Source organism: Neolamprologus brichardi, chromosome 23 (genome assembly GCF_056152115.1).
Source record: "Neolamprologus brichardi isolate AB-2024 chromosome 23, ASM5615211v1, whole genome shotgun sequence".
Taxonomy (NCBI): Eukaryota; Metazoa; Chordata; class Actinopteri; order Cichliformes; family Cichlidae; genus Neolamprologus; species Neolamprologus brichardi.
The window spans coordinates 5,981,779-6,007,120 of record NC_142125.1 but is presented as its reverse complement, the minus strand read 5'-3'; the positions used below and the strand labels follow the sequence as shown (position 1 = coordinate 6,007,120).

The window sequence follows — 25,342 nt, the reverse complement described above, 5'->3', positions numbered from 1 at the left end:
CTTCTGACCACTTCGCCTTGGGCATTTTTTAGCTGTCGCTCTGCTCTAAAAGAACGTACGTACCTGGGCCCGCCTACTACGCTTGCAAAGGTAAAATGATTGGCTAGAATCCGAAGTGTGACATTTCAGGAAAAAATAAAGCACCGAAATGTGCGCTGCTTTTCGGTCTGGTTACTACCGTTTACCCATCCCTACTGCCAGTACAGTAAAAGTATGCATGGATATATAGAAAAAAACCTGTTGAATATTATCAGTCATGGATTGGCCTCCCCAGTGAAGCAGTTTGAGATCATGTTGAGAGAGGACGTAACAAAAGGCAGTGAACATTAAAAGAGGAGTTCTGTTGAGCTCCTCAGAACTTCACAAACTCTGTCTTATATAAACTGCATTTCTATTTACGTTAGCAGATATTTCAATAACTTACCTCACGTATTCCTTATTTTCCTAGCAAAATAACAAAGAAATAAAGGGTTACTCAAGACTTTTGCACATTACTGCACATGAATGCGACAGTGGGAAGGAAAAACTCCCTTTTAACAGGAAGACGTCTCCATCAGAACCACGTTCAGGGATGAGCGCCATCTGCTCTCTCCGGTGAAGGGAGAGAGAAGAGAAAAGAAAAAGGAAAGCACAGAGAGACAGGAGAAAAGCACAAACAACTGGAGAGAAAAGACTAAATTTGACACGCTGCAGTGGTATGCGAACACCTGGACAGTCAAAAAGGGTGAGTGGACAAGACATGCTTGTGGTATTGCCGTATATCACCTGAAGTTCTGCAGCAGTCTGAGCCTGTTGCTCGCAGGATCATCACCAAGGGATGAATCAGGGTCACCTGATCTAGCCCTAACTACAAGCTTTTTCAACTGGTAGGTATATGTGTCATCATAGATAAAAAGAAGCCCTCCAAAATAAGATGCTGGCTTTTTACATTTATATATAGTCTCTTCCTCTACAGCCATTTAGCTCTCTCCCCTTTTCCCAATATTTATCCTTACCTAAACCAACCAGTTTATGGCTGCTTCATTCACCAAACGACAAACTATTTTTTAATAAACATATATGTTTTAGGGCTGGATGGCTCATCTGCCACATCTGCCTTCAAAGGCTTTTTCCTTTAATATTTGTTAGTTTTAAAAATGAATTTACAGTCTTTTTTTAAAAAAAACCCTCATTTATCACCTAATGTTTTACTTTTTATTTTGATTAGTAATGATTATACAAACAAAGCAATTAATATAATTTGTATTAAATCCTCTTTCAACACACCAAGGTGGCTTAGAAAGATTCTGATTCTGGTCATTTGCAGTGATGAACAGTGTACTGCACATAAATGACAACATGCTAATAATAATGCTAATAATAATGCTAATAATGCTAATAATGCTAATAATAATAATAATGATAAAGAAAAGCTTAATTCAATGCAAAATAAGGTGCATACTGTTTTTTAGTAATTCAAACACAAATAACCACGCTGAGCAAGAAGTTAACGGATCCAAACAAGGGTTTCCTTTAATGATCATTTGTCTTGTAAAGAATATAATACAGGGACAGGACTGGAATTCATAAGAACATACATCAATAAATATGGATAAATACTTGTGGACCACATTCACACAGCTGTAGATGAGCCCAGCGTCAGCGATATTGTGTCTGTGCTCACAGTCGACACGAACACACACAGACTGAAGTGTTGTGCAGGGAACGGAGCCAAAGAAGTGATGTTTGTCAGTTTGGCAAACTATTACTTTGCTTCCATCTCTCCCGTTGACCGAGCACCTCTTGTTTTTCTGTTGCAGCGGTATAAACCAGCAGCGTGTGAGCAGACGAGAGGAACAGAAAGCAGGCGATGGGTTTTTCATCCACAGAGGCTGTGTGAATATGGCCCAGAGAGGCTAAACAACAAACACACCCAGAGTTTAAATGGATTGTTCTAACAAAAAAACTTTGAGTATTTATATCACAGAGGAGAAAAGGGAGCATTTTCACTGCTTCCTGCTTTGCGTTTGTCATAATCCCACTGTAACATATCCATTCATCCATCCGTCCCAACCATTTTCTTTACAGTGATAAATTGTCTCAACTCAGCATCAGACAGAGCTGCGATGTTATACAAATACCAGCAGTGTGGTTTCCACTATGTTAGATAAGTGATGCAGCAGTCCTCAGGAGGGAGGCGAAAGTTTAAAAAAAATCCTCATGAGATAGTTATGAGAGTAGTAGTATGCATATGGGACAAGATACTACCTGGAGTGTCTTATGGACACATAGGAGTGCTATAAGCTACACCAGTCTGTTTTCCTGTCATTTAAAAAACGCTCAGCAGTCAGTCAATGCAATTGTACCGCCGATGCCATCGACGGACTTAATAAGAACCCAGGACAGACAGCCTAATCACGAAATCAATAGTCTGTCTGCGTGTGATTGAGGAAGGACAACAGCCTCTAATGCTCTTATCAGGCTGTCATGACTGATGAGTGTCCTGTTCAAATGCATCAGGTCCAGAGAACAGAAAGATGTTACAATACATGCGGGAAAGAAGAGTTCTTGGTTTCCTTCATCCCCACAAACATATGCTCTTTGTCATTGCAAACAGGCGGTAGACTTGACTTTGACCTCTGGCTGCTCCAGTCTGCAGGTCAGGGTGTCCTAGCCGTAGTCTCGCTAGTGTGTGAGTGCAGATGTGTGAATGCTTCATGTATGGAATGAGCACTTTATAAATGTGTGTTTGAATGGGTGAAAGCAGCCTGTTGCACAAAGCGCTTTAAGTGAAAATCGCTGCAATATGATTAATAGCTCTGATCATTCCTCAGAAAATTCATTTGTAACACTAACAGGCATCACAGTACTATTAGGCATTTAACTGATTAATCCTCGAGGTATGTGCAAAGTGACTGATGCTTTCCATTTACACTATGAGTTGCCCAATTTTACAGATGTTAAACTCTTAAACAGTTTAACATCACAATCACAGCATTGTAAGATCGCCATCTTACAATGCGGTGATTGCAGCCATTCCCCAACTCTCTGTGAATGGTACTCATGGCCATTGATCAGCGGTCTTTGATCAGTGGGTCTTGGTCAGTGGTTGTTGATAAATGTTCATGAGAATTTGCATAATTATGATTAAGGAACTGACCTCACAGCCCATTGTTCCTTCAGTGGGCTGGTTTCAGTCATTATGCAAATGTACTGTTTATAAGATTGGGGAAAACTGCAGTCAGCTGAGACTGAAGAAGTCACTTGGATGAGTGACGAAACGTTTCTCCCAGAAAACGCTACGTCCAGATGAACAGATTCAACTTTTGGAGATTTATTTTCCTGGATGATTGAGAATGCATCAAGACATCTTAAACAGTTGTTTTTGTTTTCTCGACTACAGCAGAACTACGATGGCGTTGGTTTTGTAGCACTTGAAGCGCCTTGAAAAACTAAGCTTCCATGTCTTTTCCTCAGAAATATTTTTTCTATAATCAAGATAGCCCTGGCAGCAGTATCACTGTGCAAAAGGAAGCACGCATATATCTGTGACGAGAGGTTGTGCCCATGACACTGTGACAGGATGTAAACATTAGTGATCCTTTAGCTGAATACTAATGCAGCTTCCTTTAATTTAGAGGTATAGTTTGGCAGACAAACTGATACAGGATGTGTTTCTTTTAAGTAATTAACAGGCGGTGACTTCTGCAAAGAAAATACATCGCTGCCATGTTTTTCAAATGCATAGTTTGTCGTTACAAGTTCCATTTAATTCTAGAGAGAGAAGGCAGCCATCTCTCAGTTGCAGATAACTACAGAACTGGGTAAGTCAGACCATATGCAATCTGAGAAGGATAGTGGAAAAACATGTATATTTGATAATGGGGTGAACTATGCCTTCAAGTCGTCATCCTAGAAAGATTTTCTCTCGTAACGTTGTTTTATTATCTGCAATTTCATGCTGGGATATTAGATTTTTTTTCCCTTCACGTACACTGGAAATTACATTGGTGTTTATGAAGGCTGCTGCACCCGCCTCGGTCACACTCTTCCAACTAGGCACGTGCTTCATCAAAAACATGTACAACAAATTTAACCGAGCTGCGCTCCCCGCTGTCAGCATTCAGACAGAGGGCAATCAGACAGTCACAGCCACAAGCACAAGAAGATGCCACTGCGCTCCCATCAATCCAATTCTTATCTCATGTATGCGGAACTCAGTAAGTGGGTAACAATTACGATAGGTGGCTACGCCTGAGAAGAGGCCTTCTGGCTGCGAAGACGTTCAGCGTTTTCCCCCCCCCCCGAGGCGTTAGTGCTGAGCCAAGAGACAGCTGGCAGAGACCGCTGTTAACTCATTCATCTTCATAATTAACACTCACAATTATAAGAGTTTGTCGCTTTCTGTTTGCCTGCCCTCGGGGCGCTGACTAGAAAGCCCGACGAGGGAAGAGGAGAGGAGCGCGAGTGGAGGAGATTAAAAGGAGGAGTCAAAAGCAAAGAGAGACAGACACTGTTTGAAATTTCAAGAGGGAAAGTGTGGCTGTTTGAATTCATTGAAAGATTTTTTTTTCTTCCCTCCTCTCTGCCGGTGAGAAAGGTTAACCACCTTTAAAAGACCAGCTCAGTCCCAGCGGATGTGCAAAAGCTAAATTGTTCATTACCCTCGGTCCAGAGGGCGAAGCTCTGCGTTAAAGTCAAACGGATCTTTTATGTGCTGTCTATTATACTTTTGACTTCTCTCTTTTTTTTAAATAAAAAATGGAACATTAGCAGTAGAAATTCCACACACATCAACCTATCAACTCACGTGGGATAGAAGATTTAAATATATTTTCTGCATCTCGTTTGGACGGCCTAAAAATCTCTGCAGAGGCGATGACAAATTGACAGACGTCAGACTCTCCTTAAACACAAACGTCTAGTCTTATTAACCACTAGAAGCTAGCTTGTATTCATTTCCTTATCACTTTATCGCATTAAAATTTAGTCCTGTCACACAGCTCAACCTTTACGCAGCTGTAATTAAACCGTCCCTGTGTGTCAACTCTGATTTGAATTAGGTCTTCGCTCTGCCCTTTTATTCATCCGCTTTCTTTTATCAGTCTATTTTACAGGAAAGACAGAAAAAAAGAAGTTTGTGTCAGTCTGACATCGTCGAGTGGCAGCTGTTTGACAGCTATGACAGTTCTTTGGGCTTCCTGTCTGTCACTCTTTACTTTCCACTCGCTGTCCGTCAGCAAAACCCTCCCCTTGTCATGGCTGCTCTGGGGTTCTGCAGATAATGCAACTTGTTAATTAGGCATGCAGCAGATTAATTAAACTGATACAGGGATCTACCATCACTATTCTTCTCCATGTGGAGGAGCGTTGTCATTGCCAAGGTGAGGGGAGATAAACAAAGGCGGCGGCGGGGGGGATTTCTGTGCGCAGGATAGATTTTCTTACCTCAAGTGACTTTATATAACCCGATCCTGGTTTAGTGTTTTCACAAGACGCGCGAGAGGCTGCTGAAAACCCTGAGTCTACGCTTTCTCCACTAAAAAACAAGTTAAACTGAATTTAGGTGTGCTTATTGTCCACTTCCCGACAAAGATGAAAGGTACTAAAGTGTATAGGTGGCGATGATAAAAGTATAACGAGATAGCGAAACGAGGGATAAAAGTGCTGGGGTGTAATCCCAGAAGCTCTAACCCCAAGTGCTGGCTTTAAAAAACAGCAATTTAACCTGGCAGTAAAGGGGAAGAAAAAGGGAGCAAAGTGCTTGTTCCATCCATTTCAATCCCCTCTTTAAAAGAGGAGACACGACAGGGGCGAGCTCAGGTGTGAGCGGCTGCGAGACTCCAGAAATGGCAAGCCTTAATCTCTGCTGATCCTTTATATCGTCATCCACTGGGACCTCAGCCATTGTCGGCGTCTTCAGCCATAACGCACGCATGCGGCATCCACATAGACAGACACGAGACGAGCACGAGCCTGTCGTCTCCGTCTCCTCTGCATCACATTCATCCTCATACTCTGCACAAAGCTCTGATTCATGATGCAACAATCTCAGCTTGTTGTCGTGCTTGTTTTCCCACTACTTGCTCAATTCTTCCTGCTTCAGAGGGGCTGGTTAAGGCTGACGACTACACTACAAAAGTGTACATCTTCAGTCCTTTAATCTTTAAACCTTGTTCTGAATGTCAGTGTTATGACAACGGATCAATTGATGATTTCAGTGACAAACACAGACAAAAATCACTAATATTTTCAGAGCATCTGAGAGATTGAATCTTTGTAGCCCCTAACTTTACTTTGTGGTTCAGTCTCATCAGCACTCTTTCCACAAGCAGCAACTGGCTGTTTTCAGTAAAATAATAATAATTTTTTTTAAAAAAAACCTAATGAAATGATACAAATCTAGCAGATGTTGTTTAGCTTGACACGTAACTTTTAACTACTCACTGCTAATGATGCCCTACAAAGGCTGGATGTTTAAAAATTGAGACAAACAAATCCCGAACTGTTACCAATGGACTTGCCATGAAAAGGTTGTGGCACAGTGGTTACACTGTTGTCTCACTGCAGTATGGCTCTTGATTTGAACCTCATGGTGAGCGTGGGTGTCTACGTGCAGTTTGGATGTTCTCCCTGTGCCAAACTGGTGTGGATGTGAGAGGGTGTGGTTGTCTGTGTCTCTGTATTAGCCCTTTGATGGGACATGTGCTCGGAGTACCCTGGCTCTACCCACAAAACACCTGGGATAAGCTTATTTCCAGTTTATCTCTGTCTTGTCAAACCAAAGATACTTTGAAGATGGCAACTGAGTGCAAATGGTCACGGGCCAGATTTCAGTCTTCGAAACAACCGTTTTAAAGGCAACGAGGTTGCAAGTTAATTGCAAACTGTCCCAATAATTTTGTTGTCCCTGTTTTCCCTGGTGTGACTGTAGCATAAGCTGGACAAACAGTTAAAAAAAGTGGATGGTTTTAAAACACATGTTTTAAACTACCTGTGAGGCTGTGGGAGTGTGTGGGCGTGGTGTTGTCCCCTCCCTCTCCTCCTCCTTCTTTACTGCCCCTCCCCTGTCTCTCTCTGCCCCTGCCGTCTCCTTTTAGGACACACCTGCTGCTCATCTGCCCTCGTTTACCACCAATTACCCTCAGAGGTGATATAAGCTGGCGAAGAGCAGTGTGGAGGTGGGAGAGGCTTCTGGTGGATTTGTGCTGTGCTGGTCAGTGTGTGAGTCTGGTCTAGGTGTGGAAAAGGCCTGCTGTGTGTGACCAGCCCCACCGTGCGTGGCTCTTTGTGAGTAGTTCTTAACTGAGCGGTGGTTTCCCTTAAGTGACGGCGGCCTCCATTATTTTGTTTGGCCTGCCTGGTTATTGTTAATAGCAGCGTTGCTGTCTTTTTCTGTTGAAGCCTTATAGTTGTTTTCTTTGTTGAAGTGGTCACTATCTCTTTGGGTTGACCTGTCTGATTTCATTAAAGCAGCGGTGCTGTCTCTTTTTGTTGTTACTATTTATATGATTATTGAGGTAATTGATTATAATAAAGATATATTTTGTGTTAACTACCTCTGCCTGGTGTTCTTTTCATTTCAACCCGGATCCAACTGTTACTGTCCCCCACCCTCATCGCCTAGATTTTATGTGGGGACGTAACATGAAGATTTAAGTTTGCTTCTAGAGCAACATTTTCCCATGTATTAATGGCCAAATCGGCGTTTTACTTTTCTCGACCTGTTGTCCTGATGAGCTTGATCAGGATGCACATTGGCAGATTTACGAAGAAGATTTAAATAAATAAATGTTAGTTAAAACAGATTGATGGTGAAAATGAGTTGGGATCTGAAACAGTCCACTCTGATTTTCTGTGCACTGTGTTTTTGTGATATATAAAAGTGTGATCTCACTGCCATGTTTGCTAATCATTTGCACGTCTACGTAAAATTAACTGCAAAATTGAACAATAGGACAACATCACTCAGAGAGGGACTGAATAATACTTATGCACCTAGCTAATGCAGTCCTTGGTCTGACACACCCCAATATGAATGTACCCATACTTTTGTTGAATACACAATGCAGTAAAAACAGCAGTAAACCTTCAAAATAAAGGCGAAGCAGATACGTGAGAGGCTCTTCACCCTGCTGCATCACCTTGATTAATTCACAGCACACAATCCCACAGCAGCTCAAATTGTGAAAAAAGACAAAGCAAATGCGGGACTGCTGAGCTGAGTTGAGACAAGCTGACATCAAACGTTCAGATTCCCCCTCTACAATGACAGGTGTGGATGTATGACGCAGCAGGAGGTGTTTGATATTGTTCAACACTTCTGAAAAGTGACTGACGTGTGATGCGACGTGCTGAAACTGCAATGGGAAGGGATGCGATTTCCATTTTCCTCTGGGGTCAAGCATCTGATCTAAAGTAATGGTCTTACACTGACAAGAAGATACAACGCTAACAATTAAAAGAATTCAATTACAACTGCTTCTGAATGAAAGAAAATCAATTAAATCTGTTTCGGAACAACTCGCCGTCGCTTTAAGTCAAGTACAGTGCCTTACAAAGAGCGAACCAAAAGCAGCAGAGTCAAGAAATAAACACTGAGTGTTTGTAAAAAATAACTATGTGTTCAACAGACAAAAGGCTCAAGTCAACAACACAATGTCTTCCTTGACTCGTCTGATTTTGATACAGCAAATTCGATGATGTAATCCCTATTTAGGAACTTCTCTCTGAAGAATGTTCAGTGTGGCTCTCAAAGATGTTTTTTTTTTAAAAACAGGTCAGCGTAGCCCCATGTTTCAGGTCATCGTTGAGCTCGAGGGGAGAGTAAGTGGGTCAAGAAAGAAGGTAGGTAAGAGACAGCGAGGGGATGACCAGAACGTCGGACCGAGAAAGGAAAGTAAAAAGAGTACAAAGGGATTTATTATTGTCCTGTTGATGCAGTTGACTATGATACAGGCTGACTTGGAGAGCTAAGGGTAGGACAATGCAGTGCGGGACAAGGCCGGAGGGAGGCGGCTTGGTCAGAGAGTTTTGGGCTGTTATTGTGACGAACTGTTTGGGGAAATGGGGACGACAGGGAGACAGGCAAACTGCAGCTGGCAGCAGAGGAGAAAAAGGGGGGGGGGGGTGATGTTTTTTTTTGGTTCAGAAGCGGGCGTGGTTGTGACCCTGGCCTCCCTCTCTGCCGTGGTGGCCTCCCTCTCTGTGGCTGTGCCTCTTGTGCTTTCTGCGCTCTCTCCTGGTCTTGTGGTGGTGGCGCCGGTAACGGTGAGCTCGCCGGGCTGGAGGAGCAACCAAAGTGGAAGAGAGAAGTACGTATTAAAGGAGTAATTCAGTATGTAATGAGATGAAAGTGAAGGGTAGAAAACTGATGCAAGCGGGAGATGAATCACTGACAAGCATCAGAGGTTTCTGAAACCAGGTAAGATGCGAGAGAACGGATCAAAACGCAGGAAGGTCAAAATGTGCAGACGGTTTAACTGTTTCCTGCACACTGAGGGAATCTGTTTTATCTCTCATTGAGTAGACTGGGCGCCTTTAGCAAGGGCACAATGAGCTAGCCACCCACTCACTGCCTCGGTATAAGCTTGTTCCTGGTGTGTACTGCCAAATTAGATTGCTCCGTCTCTTTCTGGGTTTGCCAACAAAGAAATGTCGTCTGCAACGAATGATAACAACATCATAACTCTGGGCCATAAAAACAACTCTGTCCAAAGATAAAGAGTCATAAGCAAAGGAATCTTTATCGCTTTGAACAGAAGTTACATTATTTCAGTATTTCATCATTACTGTCACACTGCGAGCAAAGCGAAGTGAAATACAAGGCTCAGTTTGTTGAATATTTCATACAGATCAACCGGCCTATGAGGAAGAGAAAATGATGGCGAAAAGTTATGACATCAATTCGGTATATTCTGTCGCGGTTGGTGTGAGCAGTTTAAAAATCGATAAAAGTAAAGTTTATTTTAAAGAAGATAAGGTATTCAGTGAAAGGAATACCCGGCAGCAAGTGCGATATCATCACAATGTCATCACTATCATCACTGTGCAGGATTATTTTGTGCAGATGTTTTACGTGTGCAAAACAACAGTACTGTGGAAAAGTTTTGAGCCACTTGAGCCGTTTTAAAGTTGTAGCTGTAATTTTCAGCTCTTAATGAACGTCCACCAAAGATTTTCTTTAGATATTGACTGTATTTTCTTTCATTTTCAGTATTGTCTTGTACCTGACCCTTTTTAGAGGACTGCGCTTTTGTTTATCAAACCGCTTAACACTGACCTATTAATCATTCAAGCAGAAAAAGACACTTAACTCAAGGGATGAATCGGTGATGTGTCTAACAAAGATCCAATTTTAAATTACAATTTCAGACACACTTTGTTACAAGCGGCATGTAACCTGTCCCTACTTCTTTAGTTTAATCTACATAAAATGCCAAAAATTCAAGTTTTGTTGGACCAACAAAGTGACTTTCAAAGAGTTTTAGCTGGAAACCTGTCAGTATGTTCTTAAAAAGTTGAGGAAATTAAACAAGTGGAGTACAAAGAAAAACTCTCACGTCTAAAAATTGTGAAACAATAGTATATGAAGGCCAGGTCCTTAAGAAATAGAAAGAATCCAGCAAAGACCTGATACAGGACCTGAAAAATGCACCGTGCCCTTTAACTGACACATCTACTGTTTACTGAAGCCTCATTAGAAATGGTCTCAACTGAAGGGTGGCTGTCAAGAAGTCTTTCTTAAGGAAACGACACACTGGTATTTCAGCCAGTTGTGTTGGAGATCTTGTCAAAATTGATGGAATTATGAACAGGAAAAGTACCCTGAGTTCCCAAACACACTTCCAATGCAGTAAAAATATATGTGGGCCGAAAAACACATAATGGAAACCTTGAATTGGCTTCCCCAGATTATTAGTGAAGCAGTGTGGGATCAACTCGACAGGGGACGGAAAAAAAAAGCATCCAACATCCAAAAAGGAGCTTTAAATGTCCTTCAAGAATCCTGGAGAGTTATTGCTATTTAAAGAAATTTCAACAAAGCTGGCTAATAGAGTTCAGGCTGTGTAGAGGAATAAAGGTGGTTACACCAAATATTGACTCAAACACATTAAAACTGCATAACCGCTATTTTTGCATCATATACTGCGTTTCCTGTATTTGTTTGCAGATCAGTAAATCACTGGACCTTTCTTTCTTTCTTGCACGTGTGTTGATTTACATGAAGCTTCAACCTGTTAGAATTAGTTTTGAAAAAGTCAACAAAGGAAAAGTGGGAAAAAAACTACCTCGAGCACAAAACACTTCAAAGGACACCCTGCGACTTCTAAGCAAGCCCAAGGGACTAAAAACTGCAATTATCAATAATGAGAGCGAGGATGGAAAGCCCGAGAATACACAAAGTGACAGCAGCTCCTGGGGGCTGTTGATGTTTGGGGTTCAGTCTTTTTCGGTGTGCATGCTAAAAATATTAATAATGATTAAAAAAAAACAAAACAGAAATGTGAAAATGACCTAAAATATTCTGTAAGTCTTGCTGTTTACCAAGCAGCCATATTCTCTCTGTTAACACTCACATTTTATGCAGATGATTTTAGGTCGGTCCCACTTGCCGTTAGCACGACACTTAGCAGTGGGCACGTGCCGCTGCAGGAAACCATCGGCGCACTGGTAACGCGCTACTGAGTGGATGTCATAGTGGGTACGCTTCCGACCAATCAGGAAGGCGTTATCCACAGTTGGAGGGGCCCCGCAAAGCACTGTAGAGACAGGGAAATACAGAATATTAAAGAGGTTAGTTAGTTTTATTGTAATTACTTACAATTCTTGCTGTGTCATTAGTATTTATTAATCAAATAAGGTTCTTAAAAGGTTCTTATCATTGTTTTGCTTGTTATTCTCTGACATGATCAGCTCAAGTGATCCCTATGAGCATCAATCTCAGGCTTCAGAGTCCTCTGAACGTTCGGTTTCAGGCTATTTTTATTCCCTTGGCTCTGTATGACACCAGTGAGAAGAGATATCCTTAATACGTTCCTCTTAGGCACACAGCTCTGAGTGGGATCACAGAAACCCCCTACCTGCGATTCAATCCTTATTTTTAAGAGGAAGTTCAATCAAAAGAAAGTTGCCTCAAACGGAGGGAAAAGAAATGAAAACATTTTATTTTATTTGTTCATTCGGAACAGTGAAGCAGCAGAGACGAAGAACATGGAGCCGGAATTGACCATAATAAGTCGTCTTTAAACAGTAATGACTTTAACCTGGATTCACCCCATTAGTGTGCTTCACTTAAACATTTCAGGGTTCCAAATGGTGTTTACATTTAGATTTTACGGACACATCCCACGCACGGCGGGACTATGACTTGGTTAAAACATTTTTTGAAAACCGCTTCAATCTGTGGATTTAGCATCTGCAGGAGAGGGTGTCTGTCAGTGAGTGAGTAGGTGGGATTCAAAGTAACACAGCATTTTAGACACATAAAAGAGAGGAGGCAGAATCAGAAAATTGTTTACTCAAGCTGAGACAGACAGAGAACTGACACTCTGGTCAGAGACTGACAGGATGGACAAGCCTCAGGGAGGCACTCAAACAACTTCACCAGTTTTTTTTTTTAGCTCTCCCGTCGGGGTGTCAGTCTGCAGTGGTCGGGGCTGACTTCAGTTCTATCTTTCAACACAATGCGCAACAAAATAATGGAAAAACGATGGTTAGGTTTTAGTCATTAACTCCATCTGATCCATTATGTAAATTATTAAATTAACTAGATAAAATATAGACAAGCTGTAGTTTTAAACTTTTCCATTTACCACTGGGGGAACTTAATAATTTCTATGACAACTAATGAAAAAAAAAGTTAAATATAAACTACAGTGCAGCACCATTTCGAACCCCCAACTGATATTACTGGTACTATCAGTCCCCACTATGTCAACCTGCCTTCGTCCTGGAGTTGAAACCCAGCTTGAGGTCCTTTCAGACAGGAAACTTAAAGTCAGCTTTGATGGCCCCTGACTTCATCCTTAGATGCCATTTGCACAGTTCAGCAACAAACCAGTCAGGAGAGGACTTAATCAGCAATCAGAAAATGTTTACAGTCCTTAATTCCCTTGTCTGTGTCCTAATACCTCTTAAATTCTTAATAAGGGAAAGCAATGCCATTAACTGTGATGAAGGGTTTAACGTCACAGTTACAGTTTAATACACTGTGGATGGAAGGGGCAATAAGCACTTCCCCCTCACTTGAGACTATTGCTGTCTTGACACAAATGAAAGGCTAAAAGGTAGCTTTCCATTAGCCGTCACCTATGTACGCTGTTGAAAGATTTCTCACAGTGCAGACAAGCTAAGTGAGATTGCACTGAAGTAGGTATAAAATAAAATGTCAAAAAACTCAGAAAAGGGAAATGGAGCTGGAAAAGGTGTTTTTTATAGTGAAGAGTAGAGGGCTGCGAGCGAAAGGCAGCTGGGTCTTAGAAAAGCCCATCAAAAAAACCTATAAAAAACACCAAAAGCACCTGTTCAGTGTTTCAGGACGTGTGATTGGTAAAAGACTCATCTTTGCTTGCATGACAATGAATCATTTTAGAAACTTCTTCATAGTAAAATCCACATTTGAAGCATTGTTTGTCATTGCAACATCTAAAATACGCTTAGTGTCTTCACTAAATATGGATAAATGTAAAAACTGCCACCTGACTGGTTGGTCTGACGGCTCATGATTTACTTTTTTAATGATTCTTATTACAGATAAAACAGAACAGCTGTGAGATGAAGGGGAAAAAAAATCTTTATGTAGAGATCGCTTTGCATCCCTTGAGTGCTGTTCGTGCAAGTATATCAAATTTAGAGGAGGCTACTTTGATTATAAATAGAACATAAAGAAGCCTTTTAGCTTTAAAATAGTTCAAATAGAAATAAACTATAATATATCAAATAAACAGATCTCTGACCTGTGTTGATCATGTTTTTAACAGCATTTGCAATCAAAGCAAACAAATCTTTTCAATAAGCGTTACATTCTCTATGTTCCCCTTATCAGCATGAATAAAACTATATGTAAAATCACCATTATTCATATTCATGTTTATCTATAAAAGAGCCGGATGTGGTCCAGAGCCACAGGTTTGAGATCCCTGTTCTAAGTCAACACTGGAAGTTAAGAAGAAGTTACGCAGTATATCTGCATGCGTGTTGTGAAAATATCTATAGTTATTTTCTTAGCCGATGTTGCAGGGGGGCAGTCAGTGTGAGTCATGGGGAAAGCTGCAAACAGCTGCTGGGTTCCTCTAGTTGGTTCCTTTATGGCCTCAACACATCCGCACACCTACTGGCAATCATGTGAAAACAAATCAGAGAGATGTGCAAATGTGTGTGTTTTCTCTGCACAACACTATGGGAGTACGTCTCACACAGAGTTATGTTCAAACTCAGTTTTGTTTATTAAGAAAGTCTTAATAAACACTGACAGCTGCTCAGATCAACTGAGCTAATGGTTTTGTTTTGTTGTTCACTAAACAGAAATACACCACAGGTAACAAATCTCAGTCAAAGTCCACTTGGATTTACAGCCTGTGGCCTCGGAGAAGGCATTTGACTGCGTCCTTCAGGGTGTCCTGTGTGGGGGGACCTTTTGGGAGTGTTAGGCCCAGTGGTACAGGCTATTCAATACCTGTAGAACCACAATGGCAGTAAGTGATGGCTGGACTTTACTAGGACTGCGCTTTGCCAATGATTATGTTTAGAATTTCTAGGCACACACAGCCAAGGAGTGAAGAATGTCAGGTTTGGTGGTTGCAGCATCTTCTTGCTTTTTGCAGACAGCCTCTGTTGGAAAAGGATGACTGTTTTGGGTTGGGAAAGAGTTGTTGCCTCTAATGGAAAATTCAAGTATCTTGGGATCTTCATGAGTAAGGGAAGTAGATTGGAGATTGACTGATGCAATGTGTGCAATAATGTGGATGCAGTATCTGTCTGCTGTGGCAAAGACAAAGCTGAGCGTAAATGATTTTTTACCGGTCGATCTATGTGCCGATTCCTCCCCTCACCTATGTCTACAAGCTTTGGGAATGACCTCGGATGCATCTGACTAGGATGCATCCTTAACCTCCTGGCGTCCACATATGTGGATATCACATTTAGGGGGCGACCGTGGCTCAGGGGGTTGGGAAGCGTATCTGTAACCGGAAGGTCGCCGGTTCGATCCCCGGGCTCTCTGTCCTGGTTGTTGTGTCCTTGGGCAAGACACTTTACCCTACCGCCTACTGGTGATGGCCAGAGGGGCCGATGGCGCGATATGGCAGCCTCGCTTCTGTCAGTCTGCCCCAGGGCAGCTGTGGCTACAACCGTAGCTGCCTCCACCAGTGTGTGAATGCGAGAGTGAATGAATAATGGCATTGTAAAGCGCTTTGGGTGCCTTGAAAAGCGCTATATAAATCCAATCCATTATTATTATTATTATTTTGGGTTGTCTAGACCAAAACACTAAATGTTGCTCTACAAGGGCCTGATATCCACTTACGAGGACATTATACTTCCACTGTTCTATCGAAATTTAAAACGAATGTCCTCATATGTGGATCTCATTTTTCTCAGAAAGAAAAATCAGACAATTCTTTGTTTTTAAATTCATCAGGTCCCAATCAGCCCAAATAGAATAGAATAGAGAAATTAAAAACGCATGCCATGAAAGAGTTCGGGTGTTAGGAGGTTAATTTCTCCTAAGTGAGATGTTTCGAGCACGCCCAACTCTGAGAGGTCAAATGCACTGCAACTTAAGAAAACACCAGGAAATAGAAAAAAGCTGCAAAAGCACACAAAAGAGAATAACAGTGTAATAAGGAAGCAGAGGGTTCATTAGTGTTGTGTAGCTGCAGATAATGTGCGTTTTATTTGAGTCTGTGCATCCCAAACATGCAGATATTAAGAAGCAAATAACACAAAACTGCAAGTAGGATTTTTTTTTCTCCATTTTGATTGAAATTAAAAGGAGACTATTTGAAAATTAGCTTATAGCTTTAAGCAGGTAAGCAGTCTGGCTTGGTCAGACAGCGTTTCCTTGGAGGGCCGCTTGCTTGACCTTCTGCTGTGTTCCTACAGGCATGTCCCTGTGGAGAATATGTGGGGAGCTTGGGGGACGTTTGTTCTTGGTCAGGAAGGGTTGGCGAGGAGAGCTATCTTCTTCTTACCTTCTATTTTCTCTCTAGACTCATCATCAGACCAAACAAACAAAACAAATGTTATTACACTGGAAATATGTGCGCTATTTTCCAGCAAAATTCATAAATATCTGTTCCTTTGAATTATTTGAAAGGCTTGTAGGTCTCACACTAAGGTGGAAGCTGGTAAAGCTTCTCTTGCAAATACAAAATAGAATTCAGAAATAGCAGGTTTGTGTGTATTACACAGTGGCTATGTTACACCCCAGTGGACACATGAACTGCTGAAGGCACTGACATCAACCTAATATTTCCCAACGCGCTCACAGTGTCTGTATGTCATGCAAAATTAGATTTCCCCCCTCTGTAATAAGCCATAAAAAAACTGAATAATTTTATAATACATACATGTCTTGTTGTAGGTAAATTTCTTCTCATCCTTGCTAGAAGAGCTTAGAGGCAGATGACTGTGTGACATTCTTGTCACCGTAATCCAAATGTAAATGTTGAACTCAATCAGTTTTGCTTTTTTCCATTTTTTCTTTATCCCTTACTTGGATAACGCTGATCCAGCAATCAAATATTACATCTGAATGTTGAAACAAGTTGAATCAATCCTACAAAGAGCATCACTCTTAGTAAAAAAGGCCAGAGCTATATAGATATAGATATAGATATATATATCCTTCTATAGAGGTTGCAAAAGTTCAGACTTTCTTTAGTTAAGTAGTTAAGTAGTAAGGTAAGTGTGTTAAAAATACTCAAGCAACTTCTTTACTCAAGTAAAAGTGGGAAGTACAGGCTCTGAAATGGCCCCAAAGTAAGAAAGTAAAAAGTCGTCCTTGAAGGACAAAAATTAACTGAATGTTCCTCTATAAAACTGTAAAAAATATTAGTACATGAGAAATACTATTCCAACCCAAATTAAAAAATAGAGTACAGTAAAATGAGTAGAGTCAAAGTACTAATACTGTACTGTCTTATGAGATGACTGCATCAGGTCTTTTTGCTTAAATAGAAGAAATCATCACCATCTGTACAACACGCCACCCTAACTGACCCCCCAAGCAGCTGATCAAGATGCCCGATTCGCTCGTGTGATGAGAAGACAATCAGATCACATGAGCTGGGGTAATTAGAAATGAGTCTCAGCATGGAGCTGAGAACTCCGCTGATACGATCAGACAGTACATGGGGGTTACTTGAGTGAGTGAAAAAGAGGATGACAGGGAAGCAGGGAAAAGATGAAAAGATGCTGGTGATTGTAAGTGACTGATTAAGGTCAGAGGTGGGCTGTATGCCTGGGACTTGTGACAGTGAGCAGCAGAGGTGCTGCAACACCTTGTTCACAAGGGAAACAGCTCTCCTTTGATACACCAATATAGCAGCGGCCCGTTTTCTGTACGCGTCTCCACGATCAACTGGCTGATCCAACATCTGCTGATCCTATTTTCCAAAAGCACACATAAAGACTTGAAAAGAACAACTCAATCCAACTCCTGAGAAGACCGCAGACTCCCACGGTCATATATGAATACTCAAACTTATAATACTCAACTCCATGATGGGAGGAAAGATGACAGGGGGACAGTGAGACGGATGATTTGCACAAAATTGAAATCACAGAGCAGAAAAAAGGGCGGTTGGCAAACAGTGGTTGAGAAATAAAACCTTTGAAGTAATAGTGCGCTTACGGAAATGAATGTTGTTTACAGAATTCCCTTTTCTGCTACAGCAAAGCCAGCAGTTAAACCAAGAACAAAAATAAACTCAATCTAAGGTAAGATAGGTAAGAGAGCCTTTGCATAGGCCTCAGAGTAAAGGACAATACAGAAAAAGACTGTTGAGTATGAGGATCAGTCACAGACATGAAGTTTCAACCAAAAGCAATTAAATGTGACAAAGATGTTTTCTTTTGAAGTGCAACAACTTTGTAATTATCACTTTTGCACTTTTTCATTTATTCCTTAACATTTCAATCAGATACCAGCACATCATGTACCAGGGAACAGATTAACCAAAGAACTGTCTATCCATCAAAAAACACATATAATCAAGAGAAAAAGAAAGTACGAGTTTCAATTCTGTGAGGAAATAATAGAACAATCTGGTCCTTACCAGCTATTGAATTGGTTCTACTAGCTGTTGAATCAGAAAGACTTTTCACACACTGGTTTTGCATTTAGTATTTGTAAGATAAATGATGACACACTTCACAAGGCTATATTAAATTCTCTATACCTGGTACAAATAAGCACAAATGGTTAGGTTAATTTGATATGATGACAATCAATGAGGTTTTCATGTTAGGTTTTTCAGTTTAAAGTCAGCTTGTAGGAAGAGCAGGTGACAGGATCTAACAGAGGCAAGAGAATCCAGGTGTGAAACTCCAAAAGAAACGCAGGGACATGATAAAAAACGCGTTTCAGAGAACAGAGAAGATCAGAATGCTTTAAATGTTGTAACAATGCAACTTAGAAGTAAATCAAGTGTGATAAAAAAAAGCACAATCAACAAGACACCTTTATGTTTTCTTAAAGCAAAGCGTAAGCATTGCCTCAGATTGAGAGGCAATTAACACCTGAAATAAAGAGCAAGCCAACATATCGATGATTTGCAAACATATAACAAGTACTAAAGTTATCAGTCTATTAACACTATCTGAAAGGGAAAGGAGAAACTCTTAACTCTAAAGTGTTTAATAAAAAAAAGACTATCGCCTATCATGATTTATAAGATTTTGCACAACCACCTCTGTGTTCACTACTGTCTCAGTACTGCAGTCATCTTTAACCCATGATGTAACTTTAATAGTCAATGTGAAAAAGGTGAAAAAGAGCTCTATTTACATTTTAAATCTTCAAGTTGCATAAATGTTCGGTAAATGCAGACCATTTGCAAAAACCTCCAGGATAATATTTTTTTCAAATGCAGTCGCCAGTGTCTTCTTGTGCCCCAGTATTGCTCTAAACCAGCCTGGCTTACCTATTTATTAGGGGTGCAACAATACTCCTATTGATATTGAACCGTTCAATACAGTGCTTTCGGTTTGGTACGCATATGTATCAAACAATACAATTTTTTTATTTATTTTATCAACTTTTCTTCTGACGATGCTGTCTGTGTTGAGCGCTCAGTGGATCTGTGTTCGACTACTCCGCCTAGGCAGCACTGTCGAATGCAGATCCACTGAGCGCAGCGCAAGCTAGCAAGACGCAAGAAGCTAAGCTCGTTGCAACATGGCAACTGCCTCAACGCTACCCGAAAGTGAACCTCCCCCACCCTCATTCAGATCTGGCGTTTGGAACTATCTTGGTTTTCATGTGAAGCATGACCCTGAAGGTAAGTGCGTCACAAAAGTAAAACAGTATGTCGGATGTGCCACGCAATGCTCAATTGGTGGGAACTAGTGCGTTAGCGCAGTTAGCTCGTTAACGTGTTGACGCCGTCCAGCCCCACGCACGGGGCAATCCGGGGTAACTCGTTAATGGAGATTTGCAGCGTTATGGCGTTAATGTCATTTCAACGAGATTAACGCTGACAGCACTAGTGGGAACACAACGAATATGACTGCACATTTACTCTGACATCATCCTAGTGCAAAGACAAGTGGAAGCAGACAAAAACAACAAGCACGCATGCTACAAACTTTACCCGAGTCATTTAGACAGCCGTTAGCACATGATTCTCCTTATGGGGACCTGATATGTTTAATATGCTGCTGAGAATATAGCCCAGAAGAAGCGTATAGTATAGCTTTTATTTTGGAAAGAGCCATTTCTCTGTAATAAACTCTCTTTTCCAAAGAGGAGTGATTTCTCGATCAGATAAATTTTTTATTTTTTTTATTTTGTTGTTTCAGCAACATTACATTTAAAAACTGTACTTTTGAGTTAAAATATATATTTATAATTTTAATAAATGACAAATTAAAAAGGCATGAACAATTTTTTGTATCGAAAAAATATCGAACCGAACCGATCGAACCGTGAATTTTGTGTATCGTTGCACCCCTACTACTTATATGTCAAGCCACCCGCTCTTGATCATAAGTTTGACCTGTATGAAAAAACAAGCTCTAATATGTTCTCAGAGGAACACGTAGAAGCCTACACTTAGATGGGACAGCTGAAACAGAAGAGGTAGCAGCGTATACAATGATAACTAAAACAGCACATGGGTAAAGAAAAAATCGAGTCAGGACATGAGCCGTGTGTGGAAAACTTGTTAAGTTGATGCTGGAGGATGACAGGACATCAGGAAGAGAGGGCTTGTAAGACGCAAGCAGTGTGACTCTAAGGTATGCAGAGTGACTGAGGAGGCTTGGTCTTAATCTCTTGCACCCAGTGTTGGGACTAACGCGTTATTAAGTAACGCGTTACAGTAACTACGTTATTATTGTGGTAACGAGCACGGTAACTAGTTATTATGCCAAAATCAGGAACGCGTTTGTCGTTACTGGGATTTAGATAGGGTCGTTACTCGTTACTTCGTGTGGTGGCTATCACGGAGCTTCCACAGATTCTGTAACATTAGCAAGTGGTGGAGGCAGCAGGTAGAAGAGAAGGAAAAGAGACCCGAGGCAGCCGCCGGTCCAAGTGTGAACTGAACTTCAGGTAAGAAGTTATGACCTGCAGTCTATCTGGGTCAGATATAAACCAAGTTTAGGTGGAGTTTATTTTTGTTATTCTGACTTTTTCCGTACTGCGTGCTAGCTAGCATGACGGAGTTTCTATACAGCTGGGTGGGTGCTATGAAGTTAATGATGAACTTTATTTTGTTCATAAGTTATTAGAGTTGCCAACCGTCCTGTCTGGTATTCAGAGAAAATATCACGCGTTTCTTATTGAGGTGAAAAGGAACAGTTTGTCCCGTAATTCAGCTACAATGAAAAAGGCACAAAGCTGGAGTTATTCTGTGTCTTTGCTGCACAGCTGCCTCTTCTTCTTTCATTCTCCCCCCTCCCTCTCCCGTTTCTACTTCAATCATGAAAACTGATCAATGATCAGCTGATCGGCTCTCTTGTTTGTTTATCTCCCACTTTGTGCCAGAAAGAGGAAACCAGCCGATGTCGCGTTAAACAACAGCAGCACGTTTAAGCTTGATCAGCTGTTGTTAGAATTTATTTAATATTAATTCCTAGTATCAGCTGATGTTTGCTGGAGCCACAGCTGCAAAATAGCTGCTGGTCATGATGTCGGTTTGGTTATCTGGTGAGAGGGAAACATGAAACCAGGAGATGTCCTTACTGAATCATCAGAGCTGAACAGGTGATGGAGAAACAGGTTTACCTTTTAGGTGACATGAATGAGTTGAAGGGAAGTTATGAACTGATTCTGAGAGACAGATAACCCCAGGATCCTTTTTAGGTAGCTGACAGCTGGTAACTGTGCAGGGGCGGATCTAGCAAAGTTTTGCCAGGGGGGCCAGGTAGGGCATTAACAGGGAGAGATGGGCACAAAGAAATACTTTTCTTTCTTATTCTCATTTAAAATGTCTAGCTTTTTAAAAATAATTATCTGAATCTTACAACAAACGATTGATAGATTGATACATATATACCATCAAAACAGTGAACATCACTGTCAGAACAGCGTTTGTTTTCATTCAAGGCTTTATGATTTTTCCTATAATGGCGGGCCCAGGCCGATTTTTTGTCCCAGTCCAGTCCTGTATGCAGCTCATCTGCAGTCTGGTGTTACCTACATCTTCCTATTCAGAAGGCAGAATTTCCGAGTTACAGTACAGTAAGTTGAGTACAATCAAAGCACCACGACTGCAGTTTTTGTGTTGGATGTAAAAAGCGCACATGACGCTGTGACGTAGGCTAGAATCATGGTGGCGGTCAACGACGGTCCAGGCGTGGGATTTCTCTCATGGAAATATGCACATTATCTTTTCCTTTCTATTGGTAGGTGGCACAGTGCACTTGTGGCAAGTAAGCAAGCTAGAAGACTGGCAAAGTTATGGAAGCAACACATTAACAAGAGAATTCTGAGTAAAACCAAAGTTACTTTCCCTAGTAACTAGTTACTTTGAAAGTAACGAGTAACTTGAAGTAACTGAGTTACTTTTGATAGAAGTAACTAGTAATGTAACTAAGTTACTATTTTAAAGTAACTTACCCAACACTGCTTGCACCCCACAAAGATGTGTGTAATGTAAAGTATGACACAGTCAGGATATTCAGAATCACCTGAAGGTACGTGCGCTGTCAGTCTCTGTGCTTTGATAGAGACGGCGTGCAGCATTTTCGAGCTGCTTTACATAAAAAAAACACAGTCTCGAGAACTTTTCATCACCTTTCTATTTTGTGATTCTATTTTAAAGGCTGTACAGGATTTGAAACTAAAGAGCTGACAGCAAAGCGCGGTGAGCTGTACATCCTCATTCTGTCTCTGCCTTCTTCAGTCCGATCCCTTGCCGCCTCGCACTTCATATCTGACATTTCTCACTCTTTGCAACCTCTTCCTCTTTTTCCAATTTACATCTTGCTGCTCTCTGCCTCCTCACCTCTTTTCTCAGTCATCTTTATCAACTGTTTCAGTTGCAGAAAACTCTCCTCTCCTCTTCTTCCCCCCGTGTTGTTCTCACCTGTTCCCTTCTTGCAGACGTAGGGCAGATTGTAGTTGCAGGGCACGTCATTCCATTTGCCATTCTCATGAGCAATCATCACCACGCAGTCTTCTCCTCCAGCAAAGAAGTTGTCTGGCTGGTTTTCACGCCAGTTCTCATATTGCTGCACACATACACAAGCAGACAAGGTTAAAGAAACAAACCTGAGCAAATGTGCTACTTTTTTTTTTTTTTAACTACAGACAGTGGAGAAAACATTTTGTTGGGAATCACGACTGCTGCTACAATGAGCACATCAAAATTTACTCTGCAACTCCAGGAGCTTTAAGTACGCTGGGATCAGCAGCTGACTACAAAACAAAACAAAAACAGCTGGATCCTCACCAGGTCCATCTTGTCAGTCCACTGAAAATCATCTTCTACTGTCCGATCATTTAGCCCAATCCAGGTGTTGTCATGGCTTAGACCTGAGTAAGAAATTGCAAGCAAAAACATTATTACAGAAAACAGTAGAGCACTACATACAGTATCCACACCTACAAATAAACAATAAAAACATATATGGGGCAATTCAATGTATTTCTTGACATCTATAGATAACTATTACAACATACTACAAAGAAATTGTTAGGAATGACTTGTTGTTCTATAGTTTACTGTATGAGTACATGATACGCACTCATTTCTCCCAAAAAATCCTTTAAAAACATTTGTCATGAGGCTGTGACACATCACAAACCCTGATTCAGGTGGGAAACTGATCACTTTGTTGTGTGGAGCAACAAAACACCTAATCACCAGTGCTGAAAACCCAGCACCTAAAGAAGAGAGACTATTGCCAACTACTCGTCATATGACTTTATCTGCACTGGCCTCATTGTGAGGACATTACCTGCTGGAGAAAGTTTGTACCAAATAAGCTGGATCTTATATAGAGGCAGACTGTTCATTGGATAATGTGAAAGTGTCTGCTGAGGTGATGAAGGGAAGCCATATGCTTTTTGTTTTTGAAAGAGTGTTGCAACACAAAACAAGCACACAACCCAAAAAAACGTGCTAGGTTTGGTCCAGATGGTGCAAACGGGGAGCCAAAAGTGCCTTGGTACGACAATACAAGTGGATAGCACTATATTGTGCTGATATAAATACAGGTGTTCCTTGAAAATCTGGCTCTCCCTCTGCTGTCTCTTGGGCATAAAGAGTTTTAAAACCACTGGTCAGAGGTATCACGCTAAAAGAGATGAAAACTACAGCTATATAAAGTTTTTGCAATATTGAGCTGTGGCTTTTTGTAGGGTTTCTACCATAATTATTAAGGACAGTGGAGCAACTGCTGTCATGAGTTGATGCTATATAAATAAAACTGAACTGTACTGAATGGATTGTGTTTATTACATTAGAAATATGCCTCACAGGGGCCTTAGTTTAAATGACTATGAGATCATGCTGTAGTATAGGCATGTCCAGACCTTTGGTCCGAGCTGGACTGGCCATCGGGCATACCGGGCATTTGCCCCAGTGGGCCGATGGTGATTTTTTGTTTTTGTTTTGTTGTAACAGTATAAACAATGAAAGCTGATTGGCCAGATGCTGGTCGATGTGTAAAAATAACTCAGTTGTTTGGTGGTGGCTATAGCGGAGCTTCCACAGAGGCCAGCAAGTGGATGAGGGAAAGGGGAGGCAGGAGGAGGAGAGACCCGAGGCGGCCGCTGGTCCGAGTGTCAGGTGAACTTCAGGTATGAAGTTATGACCTGCAGTCTATCTGGGTCAGATATGAACCAAGTGTAGGTGGAGTTTATTTTCGATGTGCTAAATTGTTATAGTCAGTCACAATTACTCGTACTGCGTACTAGCTAGCATGACGGAGTTTCTATACAGCTGGGTGGGTGCTATGATGTTAATGATAGTGAACTTTATTTTAGTCATAAGGTTAGTTGAGTTGCCAACCGTCCCGTAAAAAAACCCCTTCCTTGTAATTGGAAGGTTGCCGGTTCGAGCCCCGGCTTGGACGGTCTCGGTCGTTGTGTTCTTGGGCAAGACACTTCACCTGTTACCTACTGGTGGCCAGTGTCCGGCAGCCTCGCCTCTGTCAGTGCGACCCCAGGGTGGCTGTGGCTACAATGTAGCTTGCCATGACCAGTGTGTGAATGTGTGTGTGAATGGGTGGATGACTGGATGTGTAAAGCGCTTTGGGGTCCTTAGGGAATAGTAAGCGCTATACAAATACAGGCCATTTACCATTTAAAAACTGAATCGTCCCCTATTCAGAGAAAATATTACGTGTTTTGTATTGAGCTGAAAAGGAACACAGTTTGTCCCGGACTTCAGTTAGAATGGAAAAAGACACAAAGCTGGAGTTATTCTGCATCATTACGCTGCACAGCTGCCTCTTTTTTCTCATTCTCCCCCCCTCCCTCTCCTGTTGCTACTTCAATCATGAAACTGATCAATGATCAGCTGATCGGCTTTTCTCTCTTGTTTGTTTATCGCTCACTTTGCACCAGAAAGAAGAAACCAGCGGAGGTCGCGTTGAACAACAGCAGCACGTTTAAGCTTGATCAGCTGTTGTTAGAATTTATATAATATTAATTTCTAGAATCAGCTGATGTTTGCTGGAGCCACAG

The 25,342-nt window shown here is 41.3% G+C and overlaps 1 protein-coding gene across 5 annotated transcripts in view; it reads right to left on the bottom strand.

The window, feature by feature from the left end:
* Positions 1 to 1,494: 1,494 nt before the first annotated feature.
* The window catches only part of ncanb (neurocan b), a 193,345-nt gene continuing 169,497 nt past the window's right edge, over positions 1,495 to 25,342 (bottom strand). For 4 of the 5 annotated variants that reach the window (XR_015717167.1, XR_015717165.1, XR_015717166.1 and 1 more), the window contains 5 exons: positions 23,103 to 23,185; positions 22,737 to 22,881; positions 11,559 to 11,741; positions 3,348 to 9,263; positions 1,495 to 2,944 (listed from right to left, as the gene is read on the bottom strand). Coding sequence is in view for 1 of the 5 variants with exons in the window: in XM_087835674.1 (XP_087691800.1) it covers positions 9,127 to 9,263; positions 11,559 to 11,741; positions 22,737 to 22,881; positions 23,103 to 23,185 (548 nt within the window). In the remaining 4 variants the exon portion in view is untranslated. Of the gene's footprint in view, positions 9,264 to 11,558; positions 11,742 to 22,736; positions 22,882 to 23,102; positions 23,186 to 25,342 lie in introns of all 5 variants that reach the window. The other variant, XM_087835674.1, reaches the window with a different exon arrangement.